At 50.3% G+C, this 25172-nt stretch overlaps 1 protein-coding gene across 2 annotated transcripts; it reads right to left on the bottom strand.

The window, feature by feature from the left end:
• Window positions 1–4661: 4661 nt before the first annotated feature.
• Window positions 4662–23707, bottom strand: DRD3 (dopamine receptor D3). 2 transcript variants are annotated; one of them, XM_076349008.1, is made up of 7 exons: window positions 23651–23707; window positions 18251–18542; window positions 11503–11615; window positions 10106–10248; window positions 8757–8953; window positions 7543–7888; window positions 4662–6704 (listed from the first exon to the last, which is right to left on the bottom strand). In XM_076349008.1, exons 2-7 carry the CDS (start codon window positions 18530–18532, stop codon window positions 6508–6510), a joined length of 1278 nt encoding a protein of 425 aa, XP_076205123.1. In that variant the 5' UTR covers window positions 18533–18542; window positions 23651–23707; the 3' UTR covers window positions 4662–6507. The 2 variants fall into 2 exon arrangements, with proteins under 2 accessions (XP_076205123.1, XP_076205115.1); XM_076349000.1 differs by lacking the exon at window positions 23651–23707 and adding an exon at window positions 21027–21085.
• Between the last annotated feature and the right edge of the window lie 1465 nt (window positions 23708–25172).

Raw genomic sequence — 25172 nt, 5'->3', positions numbered from 1 at the left:
AAATGCTGCTGCCTCTCAGCTGAGGCATAGCAAGGTGAGCAGTCCACCTGCATCACAGCCCTTCTGCCATGGCATAGGGTGGCAGAAAGAAATGTAAGGTCCCATAGTAAGTGTACTTCTGCCCAGTGAAAAGTAGCCTTTATTTGTGCTGTTCAACTCGCCATGCTCACAGCTGTGGGGTAAAACCTATCAAAACTGACAAGAGTCCCCAGGGCAGGGAACCAGAAAGGTCTTCCCCACATCGCCAAACATACAGCAGCCTGGTGCTTGTCTTGCTGAGATGCTTAAATCATTATACTGAAATTAATTTTTAATTATGTTCGTTTTCTTCTTTGGCTCTAGGGGTTTTCTTTTTCTTTGCCTCACATTTCCAGAGGCATTCAGGGATGAGATGAGACCAGTGTCTGGCAGGAAGAGATTCACTGATGTGTGGCCAGAATCACGAAGGAGGCTCAGGAGAATTCCTCGTCTGGGCCTGGGAGAAAGAGCATCCCTGTCGGAGAAAGGTGTGGTTGGCATCAGAGCTGCTGGGCTCCCGTTCTGGCGCTTGAGGCAGTATGAAACCAAGGAAGGGTGGCATGAGTGATGCCAGGAAAGCAGAACAAGAAAGGTCACCGCTCTGTCTTGAGTTGAGATTGACTGTTTGGAGAGTAACAGAGCACAGCTGGATCAGTGGCATTTGAGATTGAAAGGCAGGATTGGTCTGGGATATATCTTCTACCTCCTGTTCAACGTCATTCAGCAAGATGTATGTAGCAGCTGATGCTGACTTTGAAGAAGTACTGTTTCAAATCCCTCACACCTTGAATTGCCTGCACCTTTGTGAGCCTTCCTTTGCTCCTAAGGCAGCAGGTCAGGTGGTAAGCTACCACCAGAAGATGACAACTATGTTAATTCATTATTACCATTAGGTAAGGAAAGGTTCACTTCAATGGTTCACTCAAAGGTTAACTCAGATTTGGGGTACTCGCATTGGTGTGAGAGAGAACTGATGTGCCTATTCTCTTCAGGAGATGAGAAACCTCACAGCCAGGAGCATTTGCAGGCCGAAGGCTGCCAGAGCCTGTCATCACTTCGTGAGCAAACCATCACACACTTGGCTGAAACTAATCGGATTGGTACCAGCATCCTCTGGGTGTCCGCAATTCCTATTTGTAGTTTTCTGAGCATCACCACATCAGCAGCTTGCAGCCTGTTGATCCTTCCCTGAAATGCTGGCACTGATTAGACATTCTTCAAAAACCATCACGTCAGTAACAGTGACTGAGACACAGCTTTGCTTTGCAATAAGCTTAAGCCAAGTTCCGTCTTGCGTAAGGCTGCCCCTTCCAGAGCAGCTGCTAGCCTGAGCAGGTTGTGCTGACCCCAGCTGTGGACAGAGGACCAGCCTGGGGAAGCAGGTCCCCAGGTCACTCTGATCCCCCTCAGAGAGGCTGCAATATGGCAGACTCCAGGTGTACTCCCCCCCAAGGGGGAACTGCTCGTGCTTAGCCCCACAGCGGGGTCCAGCTGAGCTCAGCTGAGTAGCTGGCCTGCCCATCCCCTAAGGAGTCTAGGGAGGATTACCTGGTGAAGCGAGGTTTTCTGCGAGACTTTGCTTTGTCCTTGTTGTAGTCTGGCAAATGTGGTTTTCTAACGTCTGGCTGCAGCTGGGATTGTTAAGACAACGTGTCCAACAGCTGCTGCAAGGTCTGCTGGAGCATGTTAGCTGAGCAATGTCACCTGCAGAGCAGTGGGGCCGTGCCGGTGGGTGAAACCCACCTCCTCCATCATTTCCTTGCCTTCCCAGCAGGCAGCTTTCCCTCATGGAAGACTGTTTTACCTTCTGCCCCATGGGCCTTTGTGCTCTCCTCCTTAAAGACTCCTGCGTGACCTGGTGACTGTCGTGCCTGCTGCTGCCTCCAGCGGGGGAGAGTGTTTTATGGTTTCTTCTCTGTTTACATTTTACAATGTAAAACTCAACATAAGAACTGCTGATTTTAGCTCTGGATGGCTTCAGTTTGGTGCCTGGTACCATTTAAGGTTTTAGTAACTGGTAACCCGTGGTTTTGCTGCTAGACCTGAAGTTTAAATCGTGGCCCTTGAAAACACAGCAGAGAGCCATGGGGCACACGTGGGGCTCTGATCTGTGATGGACATCTCCTGTTGCACCTGCATCCAAGTAAGCTACAGAAGTAGTTACAATAACCACCATGTACCAGCCTAAATAGAAATTTTTGGTGGTCTGTGAAGGGGTGGCAGTGAGCTATGGAGATGCTCTCTGCTTGCTTCTGCCTGCCATGCTTGTAGGAGTGAGTGACTGAGAGCTGCTCGGGGCGGGTTGTCTTGTCTTGCCTTGTTTTCAGACGATTGGTACCAACCTTAAACACCCTCTACCATCATGGCTACCGCACAGCAGCCTGAGGAGAGTTTGCAGATTGAGAGGCACCACAGAGAGTATGTTGCTGCCTGGCTGGCTGTCCTTTCCAGCCCAGAGTCAGGCTCTTACCACTTATTCTGAAAAAACTCTTATTCTGAACTATGGATTCATAATCCATTTTATTTACACGTTTTATGCTCTAAAAAAAAGGTGCCTCAGAGCTGCAGCCATCGTCAGGGTCCCCCATGTCCCTCCAGGGAGGGCACTGGAAGGTGCATGCACACGCCTGGGTGGGTTGTGCTGCTTAGCAGCCCCCAAAGAGCAGCATCACAGGCGGGAGCAGCAAACTTGATGCATGCAATGTGTGGCACACCTACCACAGATGTACCCCAGGGGAGCCCCAGGTACGTGTGGAGATCAGGGTCTCTGTGGCTTTGTCCGAGTCGGTGTGCAGTCCTGCGAGCGAGCTGTGTGTGCTTGCTAACCTGAGAGAGCGTAACTCACTGTGAGCCTGCTGAGCAAGCCGTGGGGGTATGCAGGCTCAGCAGCTCTTTCGTCTGAGCTCCTGCAGCCTATGGCTCTGCGAGCTGGGACACATGTCTGCCTGGAGAAACGGTGAAGGCAGGGGATAAATGGTGTTTTTCAGTCCATTTCTCAGGCATGCTGTAATTGTGTCTAGACAGGCAGTACTTGGATGCCTGCCCTGTACCTTGCAGGGGGGGCTGCTGTTCCCAGTGGGTTTTGGCAGCTCTTCTTTGTCTCCAAGGGGTCTTAACTCTCCTCAGCTACAGTAGAGATGCTTCCTGGCTATTCTGTCTGCTGGCTCATTTACAAATGGCATCCAGCATAGGTGACCTTAGGTATCCCATTCCTGCTGCCTGGTGGAGCAGAGTGAAGATGAGCACAGACTGCAGGACCCCTTGCTGCACCTGCACGTCTGCCCAGCCACGCTGTCAGAGCAGGTCTCCTGAGCCGGGAATTATTTACAGCCTGCGGCGATCTCTGAGCTCCCTCTTTCTCTCTGTGGGAGCGGAGCTTTCTGCATTCTCCAAAGGCTCTTCTAATGTGAATATCAGCATGTAAATGAAACCCTGTACAACGCCTGTGGTTCTTCAGCAGAGCACAGAATCACGGCTCACCTCTCCTCTTCCAGCCAGCCGTGAAGCCAGCGGAAAAAAAACAGCAGAGAGGAAAACGCTGTAGAAAATGGTTAGGAGGAGGCATTTCAGTTAAAAAATGAGGGAGTGCAGATTATTCTACTGCAAATAATGAGTGGGGGGTTGTGAAGCACAGGTCCTTGGGGGGCTCCTCATCTATCCCTCTGGCTTGCTGGGGAGGGCGGGGGCCATCAACTGGTTGCACCTTTGATTGCTTCTGTTCCTTGGCCTTTCCTGTGAGGCCACCTGTGTTCATATTGCCACAGTAAAACTGGGCATGGACCTCAAAGCAGTACTTGAGGGAGGGGGAGAGAGAGATTGTTTTCTTTTGGAGTTGTGTTTTTGTAATTGTGGGTGGGTTTTGTGGTGCCTTTTTTTTTTTTTTTTTGGTCCATAGCAGGTTATAGTTCAAGTGGTTGCTGTCAGTTCTGTGATCTGATAGTTCAAATCTTAATTACTAAATAAAGGACCATATTTTTAGATATAGAACTTTCCCCATCCCTCATAGCTGTGTGGGTACCAAAATACTGCTTGGTCTTCTGCTACACCTCCTGTTCCTTGCCTCTATCCTGAATCGCCTTGGGGATCACTGCTTGAAGAACAGGTTGGAATTCAAGTAAGATCAGACTGAACATGACACCTGAGAGATGCTAGGCCAGGGCTTGAAATGAACCTAGTCACCCTTTAGAAGATCTTTTCCTTGTTTCCACCTTTCTGGCAACTGTGTATATAAAGCAACTGAAACTGGTCTCTGGTCATCTGTGTTATGAAGCATCTTAATGAGAATTACTTGAGCAAGAATCTGTCCACAGGTTGATTCACTCGATTGATACCCCCAATATCCTGTGTGCCGAGTACCTCCCGTGCTGTCCAGCACCTTTGAGCAGATGGAGTAACTACCGCACGCCTGCCTGGCGTAGCTGGGAAACTAATTGTCCATATTTTCGGAATTCTTCTGCTGGAAATGCTTACACCAGCTGCTGATTTCTTTCCCAGTTGCAAGTAAAATGCAAGTAATAATAAAGACCTCTTGTGGGTGTCCAGGCAGATGATCATTTTGTATAGGGAAAGTGTTAAGAGGGCTACAGGTGAGAAAGGCTTATGGAGGGGCTATGTTCACCACAAAGGTACCAAAACTTCCATTAACATCCGTGTTTTATTGGATTAATGCAGTTACAATGCAATATGGAGGGCACCTCCTCAGGCAAACAACACATGCTGTCCACGAGCATGTCCTCCTCCCAAAACCCAGACAAACAAAAGAAGAAGCTAGAGCTCTGCTATGTGCTCCAGGGGCGGAGGACACTGGTTTTGGCTTCATATTAGGAAAGAGAGGAAGCCCTTCCCGGACGAAGGAGCTGTGGCATGGACACAGGCAGAGACAGCACACACACGCCCAAAGCTGTCAAACAAGCGCGGCTAACAGCACGGCTAAGCCTAGTCTTGGGAGTGAGAGCTGGGGCCTCGGATTTGGTACAGCGAGGAGGGAAAAATGAGGGAAACGTGTTGAGGCTGTCCCAGGTCAGGTTTGTCTATACAAGGAGGAGAGCATTAGAGTGCCCTGACATGAGACCAGCTTACACGGCATGGCAGGGCTTGTCTGGTGTTTTCACCCAGGAACTACTGGAGATGGCTTCGTAAAATACTGCTGGGAAAGGAGACGGTGGTGGGGCTGTATTTGGCCAGCTCCTGGAAGCTGGGATGTACGGACGCCCTGTGTGCTGACCGGTGTATCGGTGAGGGGAGCCAGGGAGAGTCCTGGGTCTGATCCTGAGGCACATGTCCTTTCTTACTGGGAGGGATGTTACTGAAACAGCTCTCCCCCAGGCGTGGGCTGTAACAGGAGTTACCGCAGCAGTCAGACGGGATAAACCCTTAATCCAGCAGTGGTCCTGATGAGGAAAGGTGCACAAACGGAGATTGGTTCCAAAGACATCATGAACAAGTTTTGAGACAGGGTACATGCAACCTGCCCCAGCTGAAAAAACAGGTTTGAATCTATTGCAGGCATGACTGGAGCTATCCTAGGTCTTGTTCATTACTTAGTGGCCCCAGTAGATGACTGGGTGTGTGGTAGTTAAGTAGTGGCCAATCTATCGCTGGTCCTTGGGTTAGGAAGAGACGGGACACTGTGATAGTGTTGCACTTCTCGTGCGATCTGACCTACCAGAAGGATGGTTGCCACCTCTCTACCTTGCAAGGAGCAATAAAATACAAGCTGGCAGCACAGGGGAAGGTTTTATTTGCAGCTGGGGCAATTTTTTCAAGCACTGAGACTGACCCAGTTTTATGGGCAAACCTTTTGATGGAGACAACAGGGATGTTGTCATTTCTCCATCAGTGCTCCGTTTCTAAGTTTCCTTGCCAAATTTTTGCTCTTGGCTCCTGATCGAAGAGATCGGGATCCTTATCAAAGAGGTCACGTTCTGCCCTCCTATTAGGACTGCTGCGCATGAGCTGGGTGCCTTCTGCAGGCTGGGGCTCCAGCAGTGGGAGGGCAAATGCGTTCCCAGCACGTAGGCAGGGGAGATGAGAGATGCTGTCTGCTTGGGTCCCGTGTGCTCTGCGAGCCTGGCAGCTCCTAGGAGCGGTGTGCTGCGGTGGCTGATCTTCCACTGCATGCCCGCCCGGGTCTGCCGCTCAGCACCGCTGTGCCCAATGCTGAGGGATTCACTGGTTTGCCTCTGTGCCTTCTTCCCGTCCCTCCCCAGAAGTAGGAAGCACTTGTACTCTCTTAAGCAGGAGCGTTGAGGCTCGGTGTGGGAAGCCAGCCATGCAGGTGGGGCATGTTCCTGCTCTTCACTCTGGTGCAGAGGGTGCCTGGCTGTTGGCAATGACCACATCACGCCGACTGCCACCGCTCACAGCCGAAGGGAGCGCACCACTCCCCACAGCGTGTAAAGAAGAGGGAGGGAAGGGCCCTGCGCCTTGTCCCCAGCCCGGGAGTCTGCTGTAAACCGCAGCCCGTGCAGCCTGGCGCCAGCCCTGCAGTCAGCAGCAGAGGATCTTGAGGAAGGCTTTGCGGAAGTCGGTGTTGAAGGTTGTGTAGATGATGGGGTTGAGGGCGCTGTTCACGTAGCCAAGCCAGGTGCTGGCACTGTAAAGCCCTGGGGGCACGTGGCAGGATGGGCAGTGGGCGTTGAGGATGTGAATCAAGAAGAAGGGCAGCCAGCAAACTATGAATGCCCCTGGGTTTAGAGAGAGGGAGAAAACAATCCATGACTTTAGAGAAGCAACTACTTGGAAAGGGGCCTGCACCTGTGCCCTCTCCCTCCATCCTCTCACTATTTCCATGCACATGTCTGCATTTGGTAAACACTGAAGGTGACGTTTATTCCTGATGCAGAGGGACTTGGCAAGAGCTCAGGCTCCTTGGAACCAGTTATGTGAATGGATGGATGGGGCTTCAGAAGTGGCCTGGTGACAGACAAAAGCAAGTGGGAAAGACTGCTGCCTTAGCTGCTTTAATCAGTTACGATGAGGGCTGCATTATTTCCCCACTCCTACTGATATAACGAGGGGAAGCAGTGTGTCTGGTGACTGTGGCAGGTGACTGGGGCACCAGTCTCCTGGCTTCTCTATCCAGCTCTATGAGCTGGTTCCTCTGCTGCTCCTTGCCTCAGTTTCCCCTTCTGTAATTGGACCTAAGAGCTGCTGCATGTATGGAAACTTAGGATTGTTCCAGCTTTATAATAATAATAAAAAAAATAAAGGAAAAGGGAAAGCAAAGGTGGTAGCTGTTCCTCCCTCTAGCAGGGCTTGCTGGCCACTGATTTAAAACAAAAGGGTAACAAAACATAGCAAATAAAACACTAACATACTTGGCTCTCAACATTTGAAAGCATTACCCTAGATCCCTAAATGTCCCACCATTGTCTCTCCTGAGTTTGTGGAGCAGTGACAGCTGAAGTCTGGGCCTGGCTTGCATTTTTTTAAATCTCAATACTGTATTAGGAGATTCCTTGCTCTTGCAAGTCCCAAAACATCATCCCTTGCACCCCACTAGACAGAGTGGCTCTCACTCACCCAGGACAATAGCTAGCATCTGTGTAGCCTTCCTCTCCCGAAGCTGGATCATCCGGGGCTGCTGGTGTGCTAGCTTCAAAGAGCTGATGGTTTTGCCATCGTTGAGCCTCCGTACCTCCAGTCCTGGCTTCATACTCTTTCTCCTCTCTTCCAGCCTGTTGTGTTGTGTAGTCCCTGGTGTCTTGGTGAGCGATGCCTCATGGCAGAAGCTGCGGTACCGCTGCAGGTTGAAGACAGTCAGCAAATTTCTTTTGGTAGGCATCTCCTGGCCTGAGCATTTGAGTGGGAGACAGGGGGAAAAGGTGCCTTGGCATCTGTTTGGCAAAGCTTTTCTCTCCAGGTGTTCCTGCAAAAGAGGATGCCACAGAGGAACTGGGAACCATCCAAACCTCTCCTTGGGTCAAAGGATGACGAGGAAAGTTGTAGGAGTCATCCTTAGCCCCACTTGCTTCTTAGGTTTGCACCTTATCCTCTGGACTGACCTTGGCTTATCAGAGGGGTGAACCAGCACCGGACAACTCTCTGCCTCCATCCCACCAAGGAGAAGCATGAGAACAAGAAGAGCTGAAACACCTGCTCTGCTAACCTTTCACTTGTATTTTTGTGTTGGCCCTGCGCCCCTCAACATCCCCACCCTTTTTTAATGTAGCTTCACTGTGAGAAAACGGGTAAAACAAGCGGATATACGTGACCAGGTGATCCCTTTCAAACCATTGTGCTGGTTCCCATGGTTGCAGCTATTTCATCTAGAAAGGTCAGTGGAACAAATGCTCCGTGCACCATGAGCATTTTGACCTCTTAAGTCTGTCAGATGAAGAGGTGGGTTTTTTTTTCCTAAATAATCTAGGTTAAAGCCTGTGAAGCCCTGAGAACAAAGTTTCATAGAGCAAAAATCAATAAATGAAGAAATTAGCCAGACTTCTGCATGGCTGAGAAAGCCCTGCTCTGAAGAAATATTGAAGTAGGCTGTGCTTTTTTCTAGTTGCCTGGTTCTAGAGGGCAGAGATACACAAGGAGTATCCTCTTTCTAGAGGGCTGAAAAGGATTTAACTGGAACTTCTGCATCTCAAATATCATGGTGTATGAGTGAGGGATGGGATGAAAACATGCCATGTCCCTTCTTTATGCTTTCCATTTTGTGCTTTGACCCTTTGAGAAGATGATGCATGCCCTGTCCTTTTTGACAGCTCCTACTGCGTTCATGTGGATCTTACTTTGTGTGCATAACACGGTTTGGCGCTGGCGCTGTGGCTGCCCTGCCGGGTGAGGGTTCGCTTCTTTTGCCTTTGTCTTAGCACGAGGTAAATCCGGACATAGAGCAGCAGGGTCACCATGAAGGGGAGGTAGAAGGACACCAAAGAGGAGTAGATGATGAAAATAGGGTTGGATATGGAACAGACACTGGGATCCCCTGGGAAGGAGAAGAGAGAGAGAGAGAGGAGCAGCTGAGCTGCTTTGGTTTAGTACATGGAGGCTCTGGTGCATTGGCAAAGCAAGTTGAAAGGTGGCTGGGGGACAAAGGCAGTCTAATGAGTGCAAGTATCTCCTGTCTGTTACTGCAAATTATACTGTGGCCTACCCACTCACCTAACTGATGCTTAAAATGGACTCTACCTAGGGCCATCTAGCATGACCCAGCATGCATCTGCCTGCTTTTCTGGCCAACAGCTCTGCCCTCTTCTCTCATGTCTATTCCCATCCTTGAGAAAGGATCCTCTGAGAAGAGGATCCTTTCTCCTTTCGTCCTTTCTCCTACTCCTCTGACAGCCCCTGAGCTGTCTAGATGCAGAGGTGTGCCTTCACCCCCATCTGTCTGGACCAGGCAGTGGGGACAGCAGCACTTCCCACCCCCCTGTCCCCTTCTCGCCTCAAGCACTGCATAGAGGATGGATGGGGAGCAGAGGACTTCTGCCTGTGGCTCAGGGGGGAGGAAGGCTACCCTGCCCCTCTGCCTCCAGGGAGAATGGGCTGCCCTAGGTGAGGGGAAGGAGAAGACCAACCTGCTTCCAAGGAGGAGGCTAAATTGTTTGCTTTCCTCAAGGGATTAGGTGAGGAAGCAGACAGCCAGTTGGATGGGAAAGAGGTTTCTCACAAGCAGTGCCAATATGCAATTCTTGCTGTTTAGAAATATGTCCTGTATCAGATTTAAAACTGTGTGTCTGGACCTGTTGATATAAGCAAGATGCAGTAAGTCTGATGTGTGTGTGTGTGTGTTGGATGTGCTGCACGTCTGGAGGTTTGCTCTGTGTGCACAGAGTGATTGTTTGGGGGGATCTGTAGACCTGGATGCTTTGATGGGCATTGATTTGGCAGTAAAGCAGGCAGGTCTGTCCTCAGAGCAACAGTCAGTGTCTGCCTGATCAAATGGCAAGTTTATAGACAAAAGCACATCTGCTCTCCAGCACTGGAGATTTTTCTCACCTTTCATAGCATGCTTTCCAGTTCCCTAAAATTTCCTGTAACTTGGAAAGGCTGCAGGACCCACGTTAAATGACCTAGCCGTACACAGGGCAGCCCCATTTCCAACCCCTCCCTGCATGCTATTGTTCGAGACATCACCTACCTGTAGTATTGAAACCAAAGAGGAGAGGGCACGACACTGCGAACGCCAGCATCCAGACTATCACAATCATGAGAGAGACCCTCCTGCAGGAGCTCTGCCCAGTGCTGTACTGGTACTGAACTGGTTTCACCACTGCGGTGTATCTGCAGACCAAACCAGCTCCAGAAAGAGGAGAGGTAAGAATGGAGGGAGGAAAAGGACCAGGTTTTAAAAGGAAAATGAAGGCCACATAGGGAACATGATGGTGAATGTGGTGAAGAAGTGGAAGAGGAAAGGAGAGAAGATCAGATGATGGGATCAGCAATTTGTAGAAATGGTAAGCGGGGCGTTGGGGGGGGGAACAGAGGAAATCAGAGTTAGTTGGCAGCACTGCAGAGAAATGCTCTGCGGAACTTCTGGCATTGTGAAGCTACAAGGTTTGGGATGCCAGATGAATCTAGAAACCCCAGGAAACCCCCATCCCTCAAGCCTCTAAGGTTATATGTGCACTGCTGGGAAAGAGCAGTCTCTGGAGCAACCACAGCCTGCTACACTCTGTGCCTCAGCTGCCCACTCTGGTGTCAGCCTCGCTGACAGCCAGAGGATTGCCCACTGGCGGGTGTCCAGGGCCTTCGGCTGCCAAGGTGCCCCAGGGGATGCAGCTCAGCAAGGCTAGGATTTGGAAGGCACAGGAGTCTCGTCTTTAGGATAGCCCGGGGGCTGCTCCTTGCAGACAGAGCCAAAATGAAACGGGGATAAAGATTCCTATGGGGGAACACCGGACCAACCCAGCGTTGAGAGCTGCTTCGTATGATTACCCTTGAACCACATATTACAAAGGTACAGTATGCAGTGTTTCTTCCTTCCCCCACTCCTCGGTCCTAACAGCACCACGTGTGCTGAGGTCTTGGCTCCCAGCCCTCAGCGCTGCTTAAAATAATAGGTTCAGTTTTAAGATGCGGAAAAGCAGGGCAAGGCTGAAGATTACACAGCAATAATCTTCACCCCTCCCTATGTATATGGCAGGATTTTGTTTATTAAAACTTCATGAGTGAGGTCTCCAGAAGGAGAAACCCTCTTTGAGACTCAATGGGAATTAGATGACCAATTCTGGTTCCTGTCTCCAAAAAGCATGAGGATGTGGTTTACTACCTACTGGTGATGTGGTTTACTACTACTTGCTGACAAGTGGTAAACTGCTGAGCTGCCTCTCTGCCCTTAAATGCAGACATCTTCTAGCACATGGTGGGCAGAGCCATATTAATAGCAGTAGTGGCAGTGATAGACTTGCAGGGAGGTTTGTGTTCCTGAAGACACCAGTGCTGCCTGTGCAAACTCCACTTCCTTGTCCCTGCCACGCTGGGGTACGGGGCTGACCCCCATCTCCAGACTATCCCCCGGATGCTGTTGGCTCTCACCTGTCAATGCTGATAGCACAGAGGTTTAAAATGCTGGCTGTGCACATCATTACATCCATGGTGACGAAGATATCGCAACAGATGCGGCTGAAAGTCCAGACTCCTCCAGTCACCTGCACCAGCAACCACAAAACTGTCAGCCTTGTTCTGCACCGAGTCCTGATAAGTTACGTATAAGGAGGTACTCTCCTCCAGGTATCTCAACAACTAGATGAGTTCATGTTCACTGTGATGTGCAGAGGGAAACTGAGGCACCTATGTTGCGTGCAAGATAACACAGCGGTAGATCATGGAGAAGGAGCCACACCTTGATTTCATTCCTTTAGTTACTCTTACAGAGGGAGGCAGGGTGAAGAAATAGATAGCAGCTATCCCTTCCCTTAAAGCCTAGCACGATAAATTGATTTAAATTTGATATCACTGTATATATCCTTTGATTAAGGATTATCTGAGAAATCTAAGGGCTGAAAGTGTTTCTCAGCTTAGGGGCTGGAGTTCTCTTGCAGGCAGTGAGCCGGAAAAGTGCTGCAAATTTATGCACGTATGTATGAAACAGAGACCTGAGACCCAAGGCTTCTCTAAAACCTTATTTGGATTCTCATCTCAGTTACAGATTTTGATTATTAGATCTGAGTGAGAACTCGCAAGCTATTCGGATAAATGGTTTTGGTTTGCTACCATGTCGAGCTTTTGTCCTGGTTGTTTTGAATTTTTCATCTGAAGTGCGTCATCGTGAAAGCTTAGCTGTGACCAACCTTTGTGATGGAGAAATGCATTTTTTGGCCCAGCCATCAAGTTCTTGACAGTGACCTTTTCGGTTGACAACAATATGCTCCAAGCACTGTGTGGCACTGCTTTCCTCGGGGCTGGGATGATAGCCTGACTCCGAGCGAGGTGGACTGCCTCAGAACCCACTCCTTGTAGGAGGTGAACAAGGAGACAGCCTGCCCTCCAACAGATAAGCCCGTTGGATGAGTACAGCAAACAAATCTAATGCTGTGCTGGTTGGAAAAGGGGGGTAGGAGAGAAAGAGGGAGGAAAGTCCTTGCTTGGAGAGAGCCTGGATTTTAGCCTTCAACCCTGCAGATCCTGCTGGTTCATCTGGATCCTGGGAAGCTATCAGGAACTGGCATTAGTTCCTGGTCTCTCTGCTTACATTTAGACCGCATCTGGAGTACTGCATCTGGTTTTGGGGCCCCAGTACAGGAAAAACATTGATAAACGGGAGCACATCCAGCAGAGGGCCACCATGACAGTCCCTGGGGGCTGGAGCACTTGTCCTGTGAGGAGCAGCCAAGGGAACAGGCCTTGTTCAGCCTGGAGAAGAGGTGGCTTTGGGGGGGGCTAACAGCAGCCCCCTAGTGGGAGGTTATTAAGAAATTGGAGCCAGGTTACTAAGAAGATGGAGCCAGGTTTTTCACAGCAGTGCATGGTGGGAGGACAAGAGACAACAGGCATAAGTTGAAAGGTGCAAACTGGTTATGAAGGTAAACTTTCTGACAGTGAGGCAGTGGAGCTGGTTGCTTGGCGAGTCTGTGCAGGCTCCATCCTTGGAGGTTTTCAAGACCCACTCAAAAATACCCATCCCAGATCAGGCTGGAGAGGGTGCCACAAGTAAGCTTGGCTTCTACGGCAGTGGGTCAACCCTGCAGCAAGTGTCGATGCCTTCCCGCGAAGGACGCGGCTCCCTGCAGAGAGAAGCACTTGTATAAATACAGAATTCACTCTGTGCGAGTTGTTTTCAGAGTTGTTTAAGAAATAATCCTGAGAAATTTAAATGGGTTTGATTGTGCCAGCATTCCCGCACGTGGGCACAGAAACTCGCTGAGGTGAGCTGTGTCTTTAGGGTGTTCTCTGCTGGACCCAGCTGCTACGTGTCAGAAGTCAGGTACTGAACGAGGCAGTCTTCCATTAGACCCCCTGACTCTGAATGAATACAGGAGAGAGAAATGGGAATTGGCTTGCAAAATGCAGTAGGGAACTGTGCTTTCATTTTCAGTTCTCTGGTACATGTGGGGCTCCTTTGTTTTCTTTTAAAAAAAGCAAGCAAAGGAAAAAAACCCCAAACCAAGCCCTTAGAGCTTTTCTGCACAATTAGGTGAGCTACAAGACATGCAAACTGAAGGCTGTCCCTCTGAAATTAGGGACCTTAACAGGTAGGTTCAGTTTTCAAAGCAACCCCACACCGGTTTTGCTTTAGTTGCCGATTTTGAGATCTGCTTGACCACCTCAAAACATAAAAAAAAAATTATAAATGCTGGAAGCCTTTGCAGTGGGATCCAGTAAGGGGTGTTTCTGTAGTCTGAGGCAAAATGCAATGCAGTGACTGTGTGATCTGTGGCATCTGAAGAATGTTTTGCCAGGAGCTGGTGCCAGGTGTTCACATGAAAGCCAGCTGCTGCTAGCCCAGCAGATGTACAAGCACTTAACTGAGGGAGTTTCCAAGGTCCTGAGCACATTCAAACGCTAAGCCCAAGAATGTGAACCATTAAAACTGAAGAAGGTGGTGGTGGGAACGGCTCTGAAGTGAACCCTCTCAGGATGATGCATTCAGATCACACCACCTGCATACTAAGCTGTAGCTTGTATTAAGAGGATGCTTGACAGATCAAAACGTTTGTGCTTGAAACCCATCCTCACTTCCACCAGCCGCAACTTCGAAAATGGAGAGTAGCTCTGCTGAAGTCGGTGAAGTAGTTAATATTTACCTGTGGGGTATGCAAACCCAGAATTTATTCCAGCATTTAACAATGAAGAAAAGCCTCTTTATTATAGGCCTTGTTCATAACTTTTAAAGTTCTATTTCTGCTCTTCCTTTTGTTGCTCTGGTCCGCTCATCTTTGCTACAGCAGCTAGAACTTGCTAGTGTGCGTTTCTGGTTTTCATCTGCTGGCAGGGTACCTGTTCTTTATCCCTCTGGTGTCTTTTGTCCAGGAATCTCAAAGCACATCACACCTATTAATTGAATGAATCCTCACAACTGCCTGGGTGAGGTGGAAGGTCAAATATTATTCTCTTACAGCTGATGAGAGCAAACCACAGAGACATGAGCTGATACAATCTCTCATTACCACTCAGTGCATGTGCGGCAGAAGTGGGAATAGAGTCCAGGATGAAATCCTGGCTCTGTCAAACACAACGCTAAAGCTCCCTATAGACTATTCAGGTCAGGTTCTCACCACATCTTTCTTGATGACCAGTCTGCTTTATCCACAAAATTGCGGTATTATTATTTTTTACTTTCCAACCCTATAGGAAGTCTTCCAGTTTAAAAAAAAATAAACATTGTGCATTCATAAACTTATGCAAATCCATCACACACCTGAATCCTTAAAAATAAGCAGAAGAATCTCTGTAAATCAGATATGTATGATGATGCCATATTGAGGAGTACATGAATGGGAAAGTATGAACATGAAGTTGCATCAGGTGATGACAGGCATGTAAGTAGTGGTGCATCTAAGCATACTCACTTAAGCGTTTTGTGTTTAAGAGAGCATTCTTGGAGGTGCTGTTAGCTCCCTGCAGCTGTGAAATGGCCGCTTATGTTTTTGCACGGCAGGAGTAACTAAGAGCATGCATGTGGTCAGGCCTACTGACAAGTGGTAAACTGCTGAGCTGCAGTAACTCAGTTGTCTGTCTTCCCTTTGACGGTAGTCTGGCGAGCTCCTTGAGCTGAAAGAGCAGTTGTAGGTCTCGCTGCTCCGGTGTGAGAGCCACAGAAGAGGAGGCAGCGTTACTCTCACATGCTCTGAACAGAGCTGCAGACTGGCCCTCAGTGACAATCATCTTCTGAAGCTTTTTTCCCTTTGGAGGTAGAACCGGATGTTGTGAGAAGACTGAGAAGGATGCTCCAGGCCATGCTGCTACATGTCCTCCTCCATTTATACAATGACTATAATAAGGCATGATGGTATTCAATGACATCAAACTCCAGTGGGCAGGATACCCTAATGCCACTGTCTTAGAAACCTTGGTGAGCTTCAGTAGTTGCACCAGCCACAGCATCAGAGGTCAGGAAAGAACTGGGGTAGCAGTACTCTTACATTAGACCTACCCATTGACCCCAGAAGATTGCTAGACACAATGCTGAATAGCATTTTTGTGCCAGAAACTTCATTAGGTGGAGATGAGGATTTTGAGGTTATAAAATGTTCCTATTGTTGCTCTGTCACAGCCTTCCCAAAAGGCTTCTCAGAAAGAGACGGTTCTGGTCTGCATGGTTGATAAAATGACAAATTTCATGGAGAAGGTCCAAGCCACAGACGGCTCTAAAAATTGAGTGTAAAGCACAAAGTTCACAAGTGACTTTTAAATCTGAGGTATTCATCCACCTTTAGCTTCTCCATAAATCATGGCCAGGTCTCAGATGTCTGGTTTGGCAAACGTTCAGTAGATGAATAGGTATTGTACACGGTTTTGGGGACTGAATGATTTCTTGGCAATTTCCAGGCCCATAGCGTACTGAAGCATGATGCCATTTCCACTTCATTGGTAGAATCACTGATCCATAAACAGCAGCAAATATCTAAATGTCTTCGGGGCTTTTGGGACTGTTTTTTAAATCTTAGTCTTGCTGGAGTCCTACAGCCTAGCTCTCTAGGAGATACTGGGCAATGCTGAGAGTGATAGGTTGGGTCTGGGATGTGTGTGGGTTCTTCTCCCTGTTGTTTGGGTGACTCTTGGATCAGCTACTTTGATTACCCAGGCTCCACAGATGGAAATGAATCTTGAATGGGTCTACAAACACAACTAGGGAACGGGCCTACTGTCAAACTCACAAATCGTGACCACAGTACTGCATGGGGGCAGAGGCTGCTTCACAGATATGCCTCAGTCCCACCCTGTCCACAGCGAGAGCGAGTGCTAAGTCTTTCCTAATGCAAAGCATATTGTGGTTTCATTAAAGATTGGAATACACTTGAGGTGATAGACTATTCCAGTCTGAAATAAAATTTGACTTTTAATAATATTTTTTAGTTGCAATCAAATTGCAGAGTCTAATTCTGTCTTGCTGGGATGGCTTCCCCCCCACACACTTATTCCTTGCTTTTTAATCACTCGATGTAACACAACTGAGCTGTACACATCCTGCAGGCCAGCTCCAGGACCACTCCACACAGATTAGTCTAAATGCTGCTACTGACTTCATTAGGAATGTGATCACACATGCAGTATCATGGTGCTCTCTTTGTTCTTTCACTCCACAGCATTGCTATACATAAATAATTAACCATCAATGCCCTTATTAATGATGCTTATACACAGAGCAAACCCTTAATTTCTCTTAATTGTAGCCTTGCTGAGACTGCAGTGGGGACAGTTTGGGAGAGTGGCTTGGATTAACACAAGGGAAATGCCTAGGCCGGGTGCCAAAGCTTAGAGCTGTGTTGCCTATTCAACATACTCCAGTGGCAGAGGAGGGCTATAAGCCACTGCCAGTTCCTGGCTACTTGATCAAATCACCTTGTACCCGCATAGTAGGTCTGGCATTTGCTGGTGTTGTCCTGTCTTGTCCTACTTTCTGTTCACGGACTGCGCAGTCCATATGCACAAGTCAAAATCCTTCTCTGCTTCTGCTTTGTTTTGCAGGAAAAAGGTCAGCCAAAGGTGGGCAGCTGCCGACAGAATATTTACGCTACCCTTCAGCCTGATCCTGGCTTGCCCCTTATGGAAAGAGCATGAGGCATCAGCGAGATCATGGCTTAGAGGCTTATTCTGTCTCTGTTAGCATGAGAACAGGGTACTAGGGCTCAGCTGAAAGCTTACGGCTGATGATAGATGTTCACTCTAAGTTTTCTAGACCTACCAATTTTTGTGAATTAGTGTAAAAATGCTGAAGAGAACAGATAAAAATGTCAGCTGTAGCATACCTTCATGTATTTACTTCAGCAAAAATATTTGCCCCAGGAATGGCTTCAGTAATTCAGGATTTTGCCATGGTGGGGGGGGATTTGGTTTCCATCTTTGCTGCCCTATATCGGATGGTGTTACCCACATTGTGCACGGTCATGCCAGTACGTTTTTACACTGGCCGATGTGCAAAGATCAGGGAAATGGCGAATAAGACCCCGAGGACTTGATGAGTCCGTGGAAGTTATTGTGAAAATGCTCACATGACTTACAGAGATTTTGGAGCATGTTCTTCAGATTCATCTCTTTGTCAGCCTGCTTGGGGAATGTTGCTTGGAGCTGACCTAACATCATGGGCGTTAAGGCTCTGAAACTCCACAGGAGTTGAGGATTTGACTGCCCTTGCTTGTTTTCTGGCCAGCAGGAGTAGGGATTGATCTGGGCTCTAAGATGAGTTCTTATAAGGTATTTCCACCTTATTGCCTCCCCCGCCATTCCTGAATCATCGTGGTGCTCACTGGCAACCCTTTTGGCTGATGGAGTCAGCTTCAAGGATGCTCAGATGAAAGTGGTATTAGCACATCAGAACCCACAATCTACATTACTGGCTGTAGCCCAGCTGCCATTCAAGCTCAAAGAGGCTGTGCTCTGCCAGGAAGGGCAAGGCTCAGGTTATCTGCTGACGGGTGGGACTGTGGTGTGTTTGTCCGGCATGTGTTCAGCCTATGAGGGCCACCTCTGTGACACTGTGAGCTGCCACCCACCTGCTGGGGGGTTAAAATGTGAATAGACTTTATCTGTACCCGAGCTGGCCTATCCTGAGAGCGTGCACTAATGCTGGTGAACTTGTACTGTGGTTAAATTCTGCTAATCGTCTTTCCCAAGATGTACTCACCTCCAGGTACACCACCCATGGCATCACCAAAGTGGCCACCAGCAAGTCCGCCACCGCCAGGCTCACCACAAGGTAGTTTGTTGTGGTTTGCAAGGTGCGTTCCCTCAGCACGGCTACGCAGACCAGCACGTTCCCAAAGATGATGGCCAAAATCAAGATGCAGTAGCAGAGGGCATAATAGGCATGTGAGTGTGGCAGGTCAGGCTCTGTAGTGTTGTCTGCCCCACAGGGAATGGGGTCGGTGGTGTTAGGATGACCGCTGGTTCTTGTGAAGAGGGCCATGGGGACGCCGCTGCAAAGAGAAAGAAAGAGATGACTGAAAATCAGAGCTCTACAATAACTGTGGAGAACAGTACCTTTTGTGGACGGTGTATGATTCTCATACCTCCTTCATGAATCCTACTTCAAGACAATTATAGAGGTCTTTTTTCTGCTCATATATAGGCAGAACTTTGCTTAAGGTCTTGCTTGGCCTGTTTTGTTTTTCATTGAATCTAAGCCAAGAGAAGAATGCAAGATTTCACCTCCTGTGTGCATCTGAAAGGTGCATCTTACCAACCAACGCCGCTGTACGGAAAGTGGCAGTGGTTTTAAGATGTACCAAAGTCATACCACAGTACAAGCCGGGCAAGAGCACAGTCTGAAAGACAACAGTTTGTAGCGCTGAGGAAGACCCAACGCAGTTACCCAAACTAGGGCTTGCCCAGAAGCTTTGACTAGTACCTTTTCTTCTGGGAAGTACCCTCCCCCTTCCCTCGTCAAAAAATGTCTTCCGTAACTTCATGCACTCGAGTGCTCGGCAGCCTGGCAGAGAGACTGCACCTGCAATGCTCAAGTAGCCTCTTGAACCCTGGCTGCCTGGCAGTAAGCACCACCTACTGAACTGCTCTTTTCCTGCAACGTGTTTCTGTCCCAGGCCTTCTGTTCAAATAACACTCTGCTTCAGCCCTGCCTGCCTTGCCAAAGCTTGACTGTCAGTGCTGCCCCCATTTCATCCCTGCTGTGCTCTGTGTTTTCCATGCCTGGCCAGAAGATGTGCTTCCTGTGCTGAAGAGCAAAATCAACTTGCCATTTGGGATGAAATAATGGAAGGATGCTTGCAGGGCACTCTGCATTTCTTTTTCTTACAATGGATTCGTGATTGTGCTTAGGAACCTACCCTTCCTTGATTTGGAAGGAGGATGATTTTTTCCAGGTATATAAAAGGCTGCTGTCCCAGGGTTGTTCTGTGACATTTAATCGTTTGTATCTGATTTTTTTCTTTCTTTGTTAGTGCTCCCATCGCTGAACTCGTCATCAATATGGCAGGTACGAAAGGCAAGGACAAAACGTTGCAATGCCGATGGTATAAATATTACTCCGTGTTCCACCTCACCCCTTGAACAGCAGCATCTGTGATGCACACACTCCTGGAAGAGTAGCTGTGCAATAGGTATAAATTGCTCCAGCCCCTGGGCATATATTAATCCTTAAAACTGGTGTCCCTTGCTCCTGCTGGTTTGTAGTTGGGAGAGGACAAGAGCTGAATGAGATGGAAAACTAAACTTCCCCCTGTCCCGTGAACACAGATCCCTCCGGACAGAGGTGAAACAATCTCTTACGGCATGTGTGCTGTTTGAAAGTGCCTGTGCTTGTCTCTCCTTCTCTATCTTTCTTCTGCCTGCCCCTGACAAAGAAGTTAAGCCTTCCACTGGATCTGAAGGATTTCCCATAGCATGAGCGCTGCTGCCGAGTCCAGGGCTGTTTGCTTATAAAACAGTTCAGCTACAGCCACCCAAAGACAGGACTTATTTTGCAGTGTCCCTTGCACCGGCACAGCTCCCGCTCTGGGAAATCTGTATTGTCTGGGGCCATGAAAGGCTAGTTCAGTAGCGCTGGAAAAAAACTACATTAAGGAGCTGCCTAGCTGATAAGCAAAGCCACAACAGGGAATGAACAAAACATCACCGACGATATAACCAAAAGGCTTAAGGCACCGCATTACACAGTTTGCCTGTGGGTTTCCTGCCCTGTCTCCTGCCCCTTACATCCTAAAGCACTATTTTCGACTCTCACCCAGAGGCCAATCTTCCCTACCAGGATCCCTCCCAGCTCCCCACCCCCCCCCCGCCAGGCCCCCCAGCCCTGGACTGCCCCACACTCCCCTGGCCCTGCTCACTCTGCCCGCAGCCAGGGTGCTGCCAAACCAGGCGAGTATCAGGGTACCGGGATACTGATGTGCCCGGGTACCAGGATACCCGCATATGGGGGTGGCGGGACACGGGGGGTACAGGCACACCGGGACACCAGGGTACCGGGCTACCCACCACCCGGGGCACCCAGGCAGCGAACGGCGGCAAGGACAAGGGTCGCTGCCGTGGGGACGAGCAGATGGAAGAGAAAGGGAGGGATGCTCCTCCCGTAGGTCTCAGCCTCGGAGGGGCCCGGGTGCAGGTCCCGGTCCGGATGGCATGGTCTGGGCGCGGGTTCAGGCGTGGGGTACAGGGTGCAGGGGAGTGCTCCGGGGTCCGAGTGCAGGGTCCAAGCGTGGCCGCGACTTGGGGTCCGGCTCCGGCTGCGGGTGCTGCTCCGCGCCCGCCGCTCCCGCACCCGAGGGGCAGCGGCAGCTCCGCGGCTCCCCGCCGTGCCCCCGACCCGGGGCTGCCGTGTGCCCCGGCGATGCCGCGGGGGGCGAGGGAGGCTGGGGAAACCCGGGGGGGTGGGGGTGGGGGCTGCGGGGAAGGGGACGGCCGGCACCGGGCGGGAGGGGAGCCGGGGGGCAGCGATCAGGACTTACCCCCGGCCCGCCGGGCCGTGGCACCGCCACCGCCGCCGCCGAGCAGGGCTCGGTCCCGGTCCCGGTCTCGGTCCCGGTCCCGGTCCCGGTCCCGCCGCCTCCCGGCCCGGCCCACTCCCTCCTGCCGCCCTCCCGGCGCGGAGCCGCGGGGCGGGGACGGGCTGGCCACCTCCTCCCCGCCCGCCCCCGCCCCTGCCCCGCCGGCGGCGGCGGGCCGGGACCCCGCGGTGCCCGGGGAGGGGGCAGCCGGGCCGGGGGCTGCGGTCCCCCTCCCGTCCTCAAGTGCCCGAGAGGTTGCCCCTCTCCCAAAGGGACCTGGCGGAGATGTCTTGGCTCCTTCCGGAGCCAGGGTCCGCAGCAAGGGTGTGCTTTGCTGAGGGACTGACCTGCTTCTGCCTGGGAGCCGAAGTAGGGAGCTGGGAACCCAAAATCCGGACCGTGCGCTTCGGCCCCGAGGCGCCCGTGTTGTGGCAGAGCAGGGAGATGCCTCGGCCGGAGCTGCCCGCGCTGCGGTAGAAGACAAACAGGCAAGCCCCTTTGGGAGACGCTGCCAGCGTGCGGCTTGGGGTAGAAAGTTCGCACTTAAAAAATGGTTAGTTAAAAAAAATTATCGAAGTAGAGATGATTTTTAAAAGGGAGAGAATTAAAGAAATCTTTAAATAAGCTACCTTAAACCTGAGTTGAAAGAGTGCTGGGCAACTGGGGAGAAAGCTGGGAAGGAGGGGAAAGATGTTGGGGAAGGGTCCTTCTCCTGGGACCACTGCCTGTAGGCACAGCACGCCACATCTACCATGGCCAGAGCATGACTACGACCACTGTCCCTGAGACGTGGCTTCCCTTGAGGTCTGAGATCAGGTCTCTGAGGCCCACTTCTCCTCGGACTGTGGTCCCTGGGAGGGCTCTGTGGGGTACAAATGATCCAGGTGGGCCTTCTCTCTCCCGGGCTTGGGCTGTGCCCACCATCCACTCTGGCACAGCAAGTGGGGCTCGCTGTGGGTTGTCACGAGGGTGCAGGAAGCTCAGCTGCAGGGATGAGGTTTCCCTTCCCAGGTGTGCAAGAGTTGCAGGAGCAGCACCGCGGCCCCAGCAGGGAGGAGGGAAAGTGCTCTTCCCCTTTATGCACCCGCTGGTCAGGGTGGCCACGGGCTAACTTGCAGGTGGGCAAGAAGAAGAGGAGATACCGTGGAGAGCAGAGTTTACTTACTTATTTTTAAGAAAATAGTTACCTTAACAAGCGTGCCTTGGGACTCTGGCTGCCTGGATCGTCTCTCCTGCTTGCAGCTATCCAAGCTAATCTCTTTGTGGGTAAGGGTGGTAGGAGGGAGAAGAGCTGCAGAGAGTACTCGTACCCATGAGGTGTGAGGGATGTGAGAGTACCAGCTTTAGCCTGGCTGGGGATGATGGAAGTGCCCGTACAGGACTTGACGGGGACTAATCAGCGCCAACGCCTTTAACCAAGGCCGTGACTACCCCGAGGCAGGTCAGTGGATGGTACTGGATGAGTGTGATGAGTCACTGCCTAGTCCCTACAGGTGACACATTCGCAGGTGTCCTTGGTGGAGGATATAGCTGTCAGGCTATAGACTAAATGACCCTGAAGGTCTCTACAGCCCCCTTGTCCCCTTAAGAGCTCCAAAACGGTGTGACACTAACTGCATTTACCATGCTTATATTGTATGTGTACAGTTGAACTTATGCTGTCATCCATCCCATACTGCTCACCTTCAGGGAAATGCATTTGCTAACTGTGCCTGGAGCAGTCAAGGAAGGAGGGAAGCCCTCCCACCCATCCCCAGCAGAGGCTTTTTTTCTTCTTTTCAGTCCTACGTGTCCCCAAGCTCAGATTTCAAATAACTTTGATAAATCTCAGTGTTCCCACTTAATTTTTCCCCATCTCCTTGCCCACCAGTCCCAATGTTCCTCTGCGCTAAGTTTGTCCACTGAGTGTGCACTCCTGCTTCCTTGTGTCTCTCTCTCCAGCCCGTGCTCGTGTTTCTTCCTTCAGTTTCTAGCCACAGTCTCAGCATCCTGTCCAGTTCCCAAACCTCTGGCAGCTTCACCCAGCCTATTTGTCCTTCCCCACTACTGCTCCTTCCCAAGGTCCTCACTCTCCACCTTGCCATCTCTGGCTGGGTTGCTAGTCCCCTGCACTCCTGTGGCTTAAAGGATTGTTTGCAAATGGTATTTGTTGTGCTTTCACACCACGGTTGCTGTCACTACAGCCAGTGTTTGAGGTGCAGTGTCTAATACGGGCCACTCAGGTGGAATAAACCTTCCATCACTCATCCTGCAAGCCAGGATGCCCCCCTGACAATGAATATTGTTAAAATACTCTGCATCCATGGACATTTTCAAGACCTGACTGGATAAAGCCCTGATCTGGCCTCATGGTTGACCCTGTTTGGAGCAGGATGCTGGACTAGAGACCTCCAGGGAACCCTTCTCAACCTGAATTATTCTATGCTGCCATGAAAATAACCTTGCTCGCTGGATGTAAAGTAAACAGAGCTTTCCTGGCTGGCACAACCTGCAAACCTCTGATGAAACTTAAGTTCATACCTGTACCATCTAAGCAGGATATGCCTATTCAGCCTTGGTTGCTTTAAGTTTTTTACAAAACTCACTTGTTTTCGCAGCGGCGACCAAAAAGGAACTCAAGCAGCTTCAGGATAATGTATGCACAGCAGCTTGCAGAACCAGTACAGACTCCTTGGAGAAATGGGAGGAAGCTACCACAGCTCACGTCAAATAAGATTCACAGGAGATTCAGATCCTGCCGATACTGATTCCATTCTGCTCAGCCTTTACTTTCCCTTTTCCGTCTTCCAGCAGTCTGGAAAGAGGTGGCGCATCCCAAACCTGCACAGCACACAGTGATGTAAGCTTAGCCCGCAGGGAATGTTTGTCATGTAAATTGCATTCGCAGTGGATTTTATACAGCAAAATAATATTACTACAAGGGTAGGTGGTAGCATAACAACTCTCTTTCTCATCCGGTGGTTAGGTATTAGGCTGGGATTGTCAGGTCCAAGTCCTTCTTCTGCTTCACCTAAGGCTTAATCTGGGGTAGAGGAGCTCTCTCTGTTTGGCAGAACTGGGACTTCAGGCTCTGCATCCCATAAAGCAGGCTGATCAGATAAAGCCAGCATCCTGCCAAACCCCTCTCTAAAATTAGTGTTTTGATTCTATTTTCCTTTCTTTAAATTTTGGATGTGTTAGAACACGTGTTTTGCAGCATGTCTGTGAAAGGACAGATTCTGCTGCATTTAGTTTTCTTCTGCATCCAGTCCTGGGTAATTGGTGGTGCTTGTGAGGAGAGGAGATGGGGCTTTTAAAAATGAGGAGGGTGACTTCTGCAGGGATGCCTGACAGAGGAAGGGCTGTGGAGGGGGCCGGGGGATCATTCTGCCATACCTCACCTCGTGGTGTCTCCCCACAAGCTCCACGCTGCACTGTGCGCAGGGAGCCCAAGGGGCTTGGCCAGGTGGAGCAGTTCCAGGAGATACAGGAAGAAAAATGCTGGAGGCCCAATGCATATGTGAGAAAAAGGGCATCAGTGTTCAAAAGTACCATTCTGCTCTGCAGGGAAACCCCTTCACTTTTTCACGCAAAGAAGCCGTGGAGCTGCAGGGCTGTTTTTACCTCTGTCCCTCCTTCCCACTTCAGAAAATGAACCTGTCTGGTCTGTGATGGACTATGCTGCTGGGGCTCTCGCCATGCCCTCTCGTGAGGCACAGCCTTTCAGTAGCTGGGGCTGTCAAGTCATTTATCAAAGCGGCCCTAAATCTCAGAAAGGCTGGTTATTGCTAAGCGCCTGTCGCAGCCGCGTCTGGGGGCAGGGAGGGGCGTGCGGGTTTTTCTCGGGTAGCGTGACTGCCCCTTCTGCATGGGACGGCTCTCCATTGCTGGAAGGGAACAAAGCCCCGCTGGAGGCAGGACAGGTTGCTCAGTTTGAACTGGAGGAGGGATTCTATGAGCCAAACCCAAATGCTAAAGCTACACTCGCTCCTCAGGTCAGTGTCCTTCCTTCGCCCATTCCTCCCCTCCGCCTCAGCCTGAGGATCCTCAGCAAACAGGATCCCTCCTTAGCAAAGGTCTGCTGCAGCATCAGCTCTTTCTGTGGTGCCTGTGCCCCGCTTCTTCCCT

This window comes from Aptenodytes patagonicus, chromosome 1 (assembly GCF_965638725.1).
Source record: "Aptenodytes patagonicus chromosome 1, bAptPat1.pri.cur, whole genome shotgun sequence".
Classification (NCBI taxonomy): domain Eukaryota; kingdom Metazoa; phylum Chordata; class Aves; order Sphenisciformes; family Spheniscidae; genus Aptenodytes; species Aptenodytes patagonicus.
Note: the sequence above shows the minus strand (reverse complement) of the source record. Positions and strands in the feature narration are given on the sequence as shown.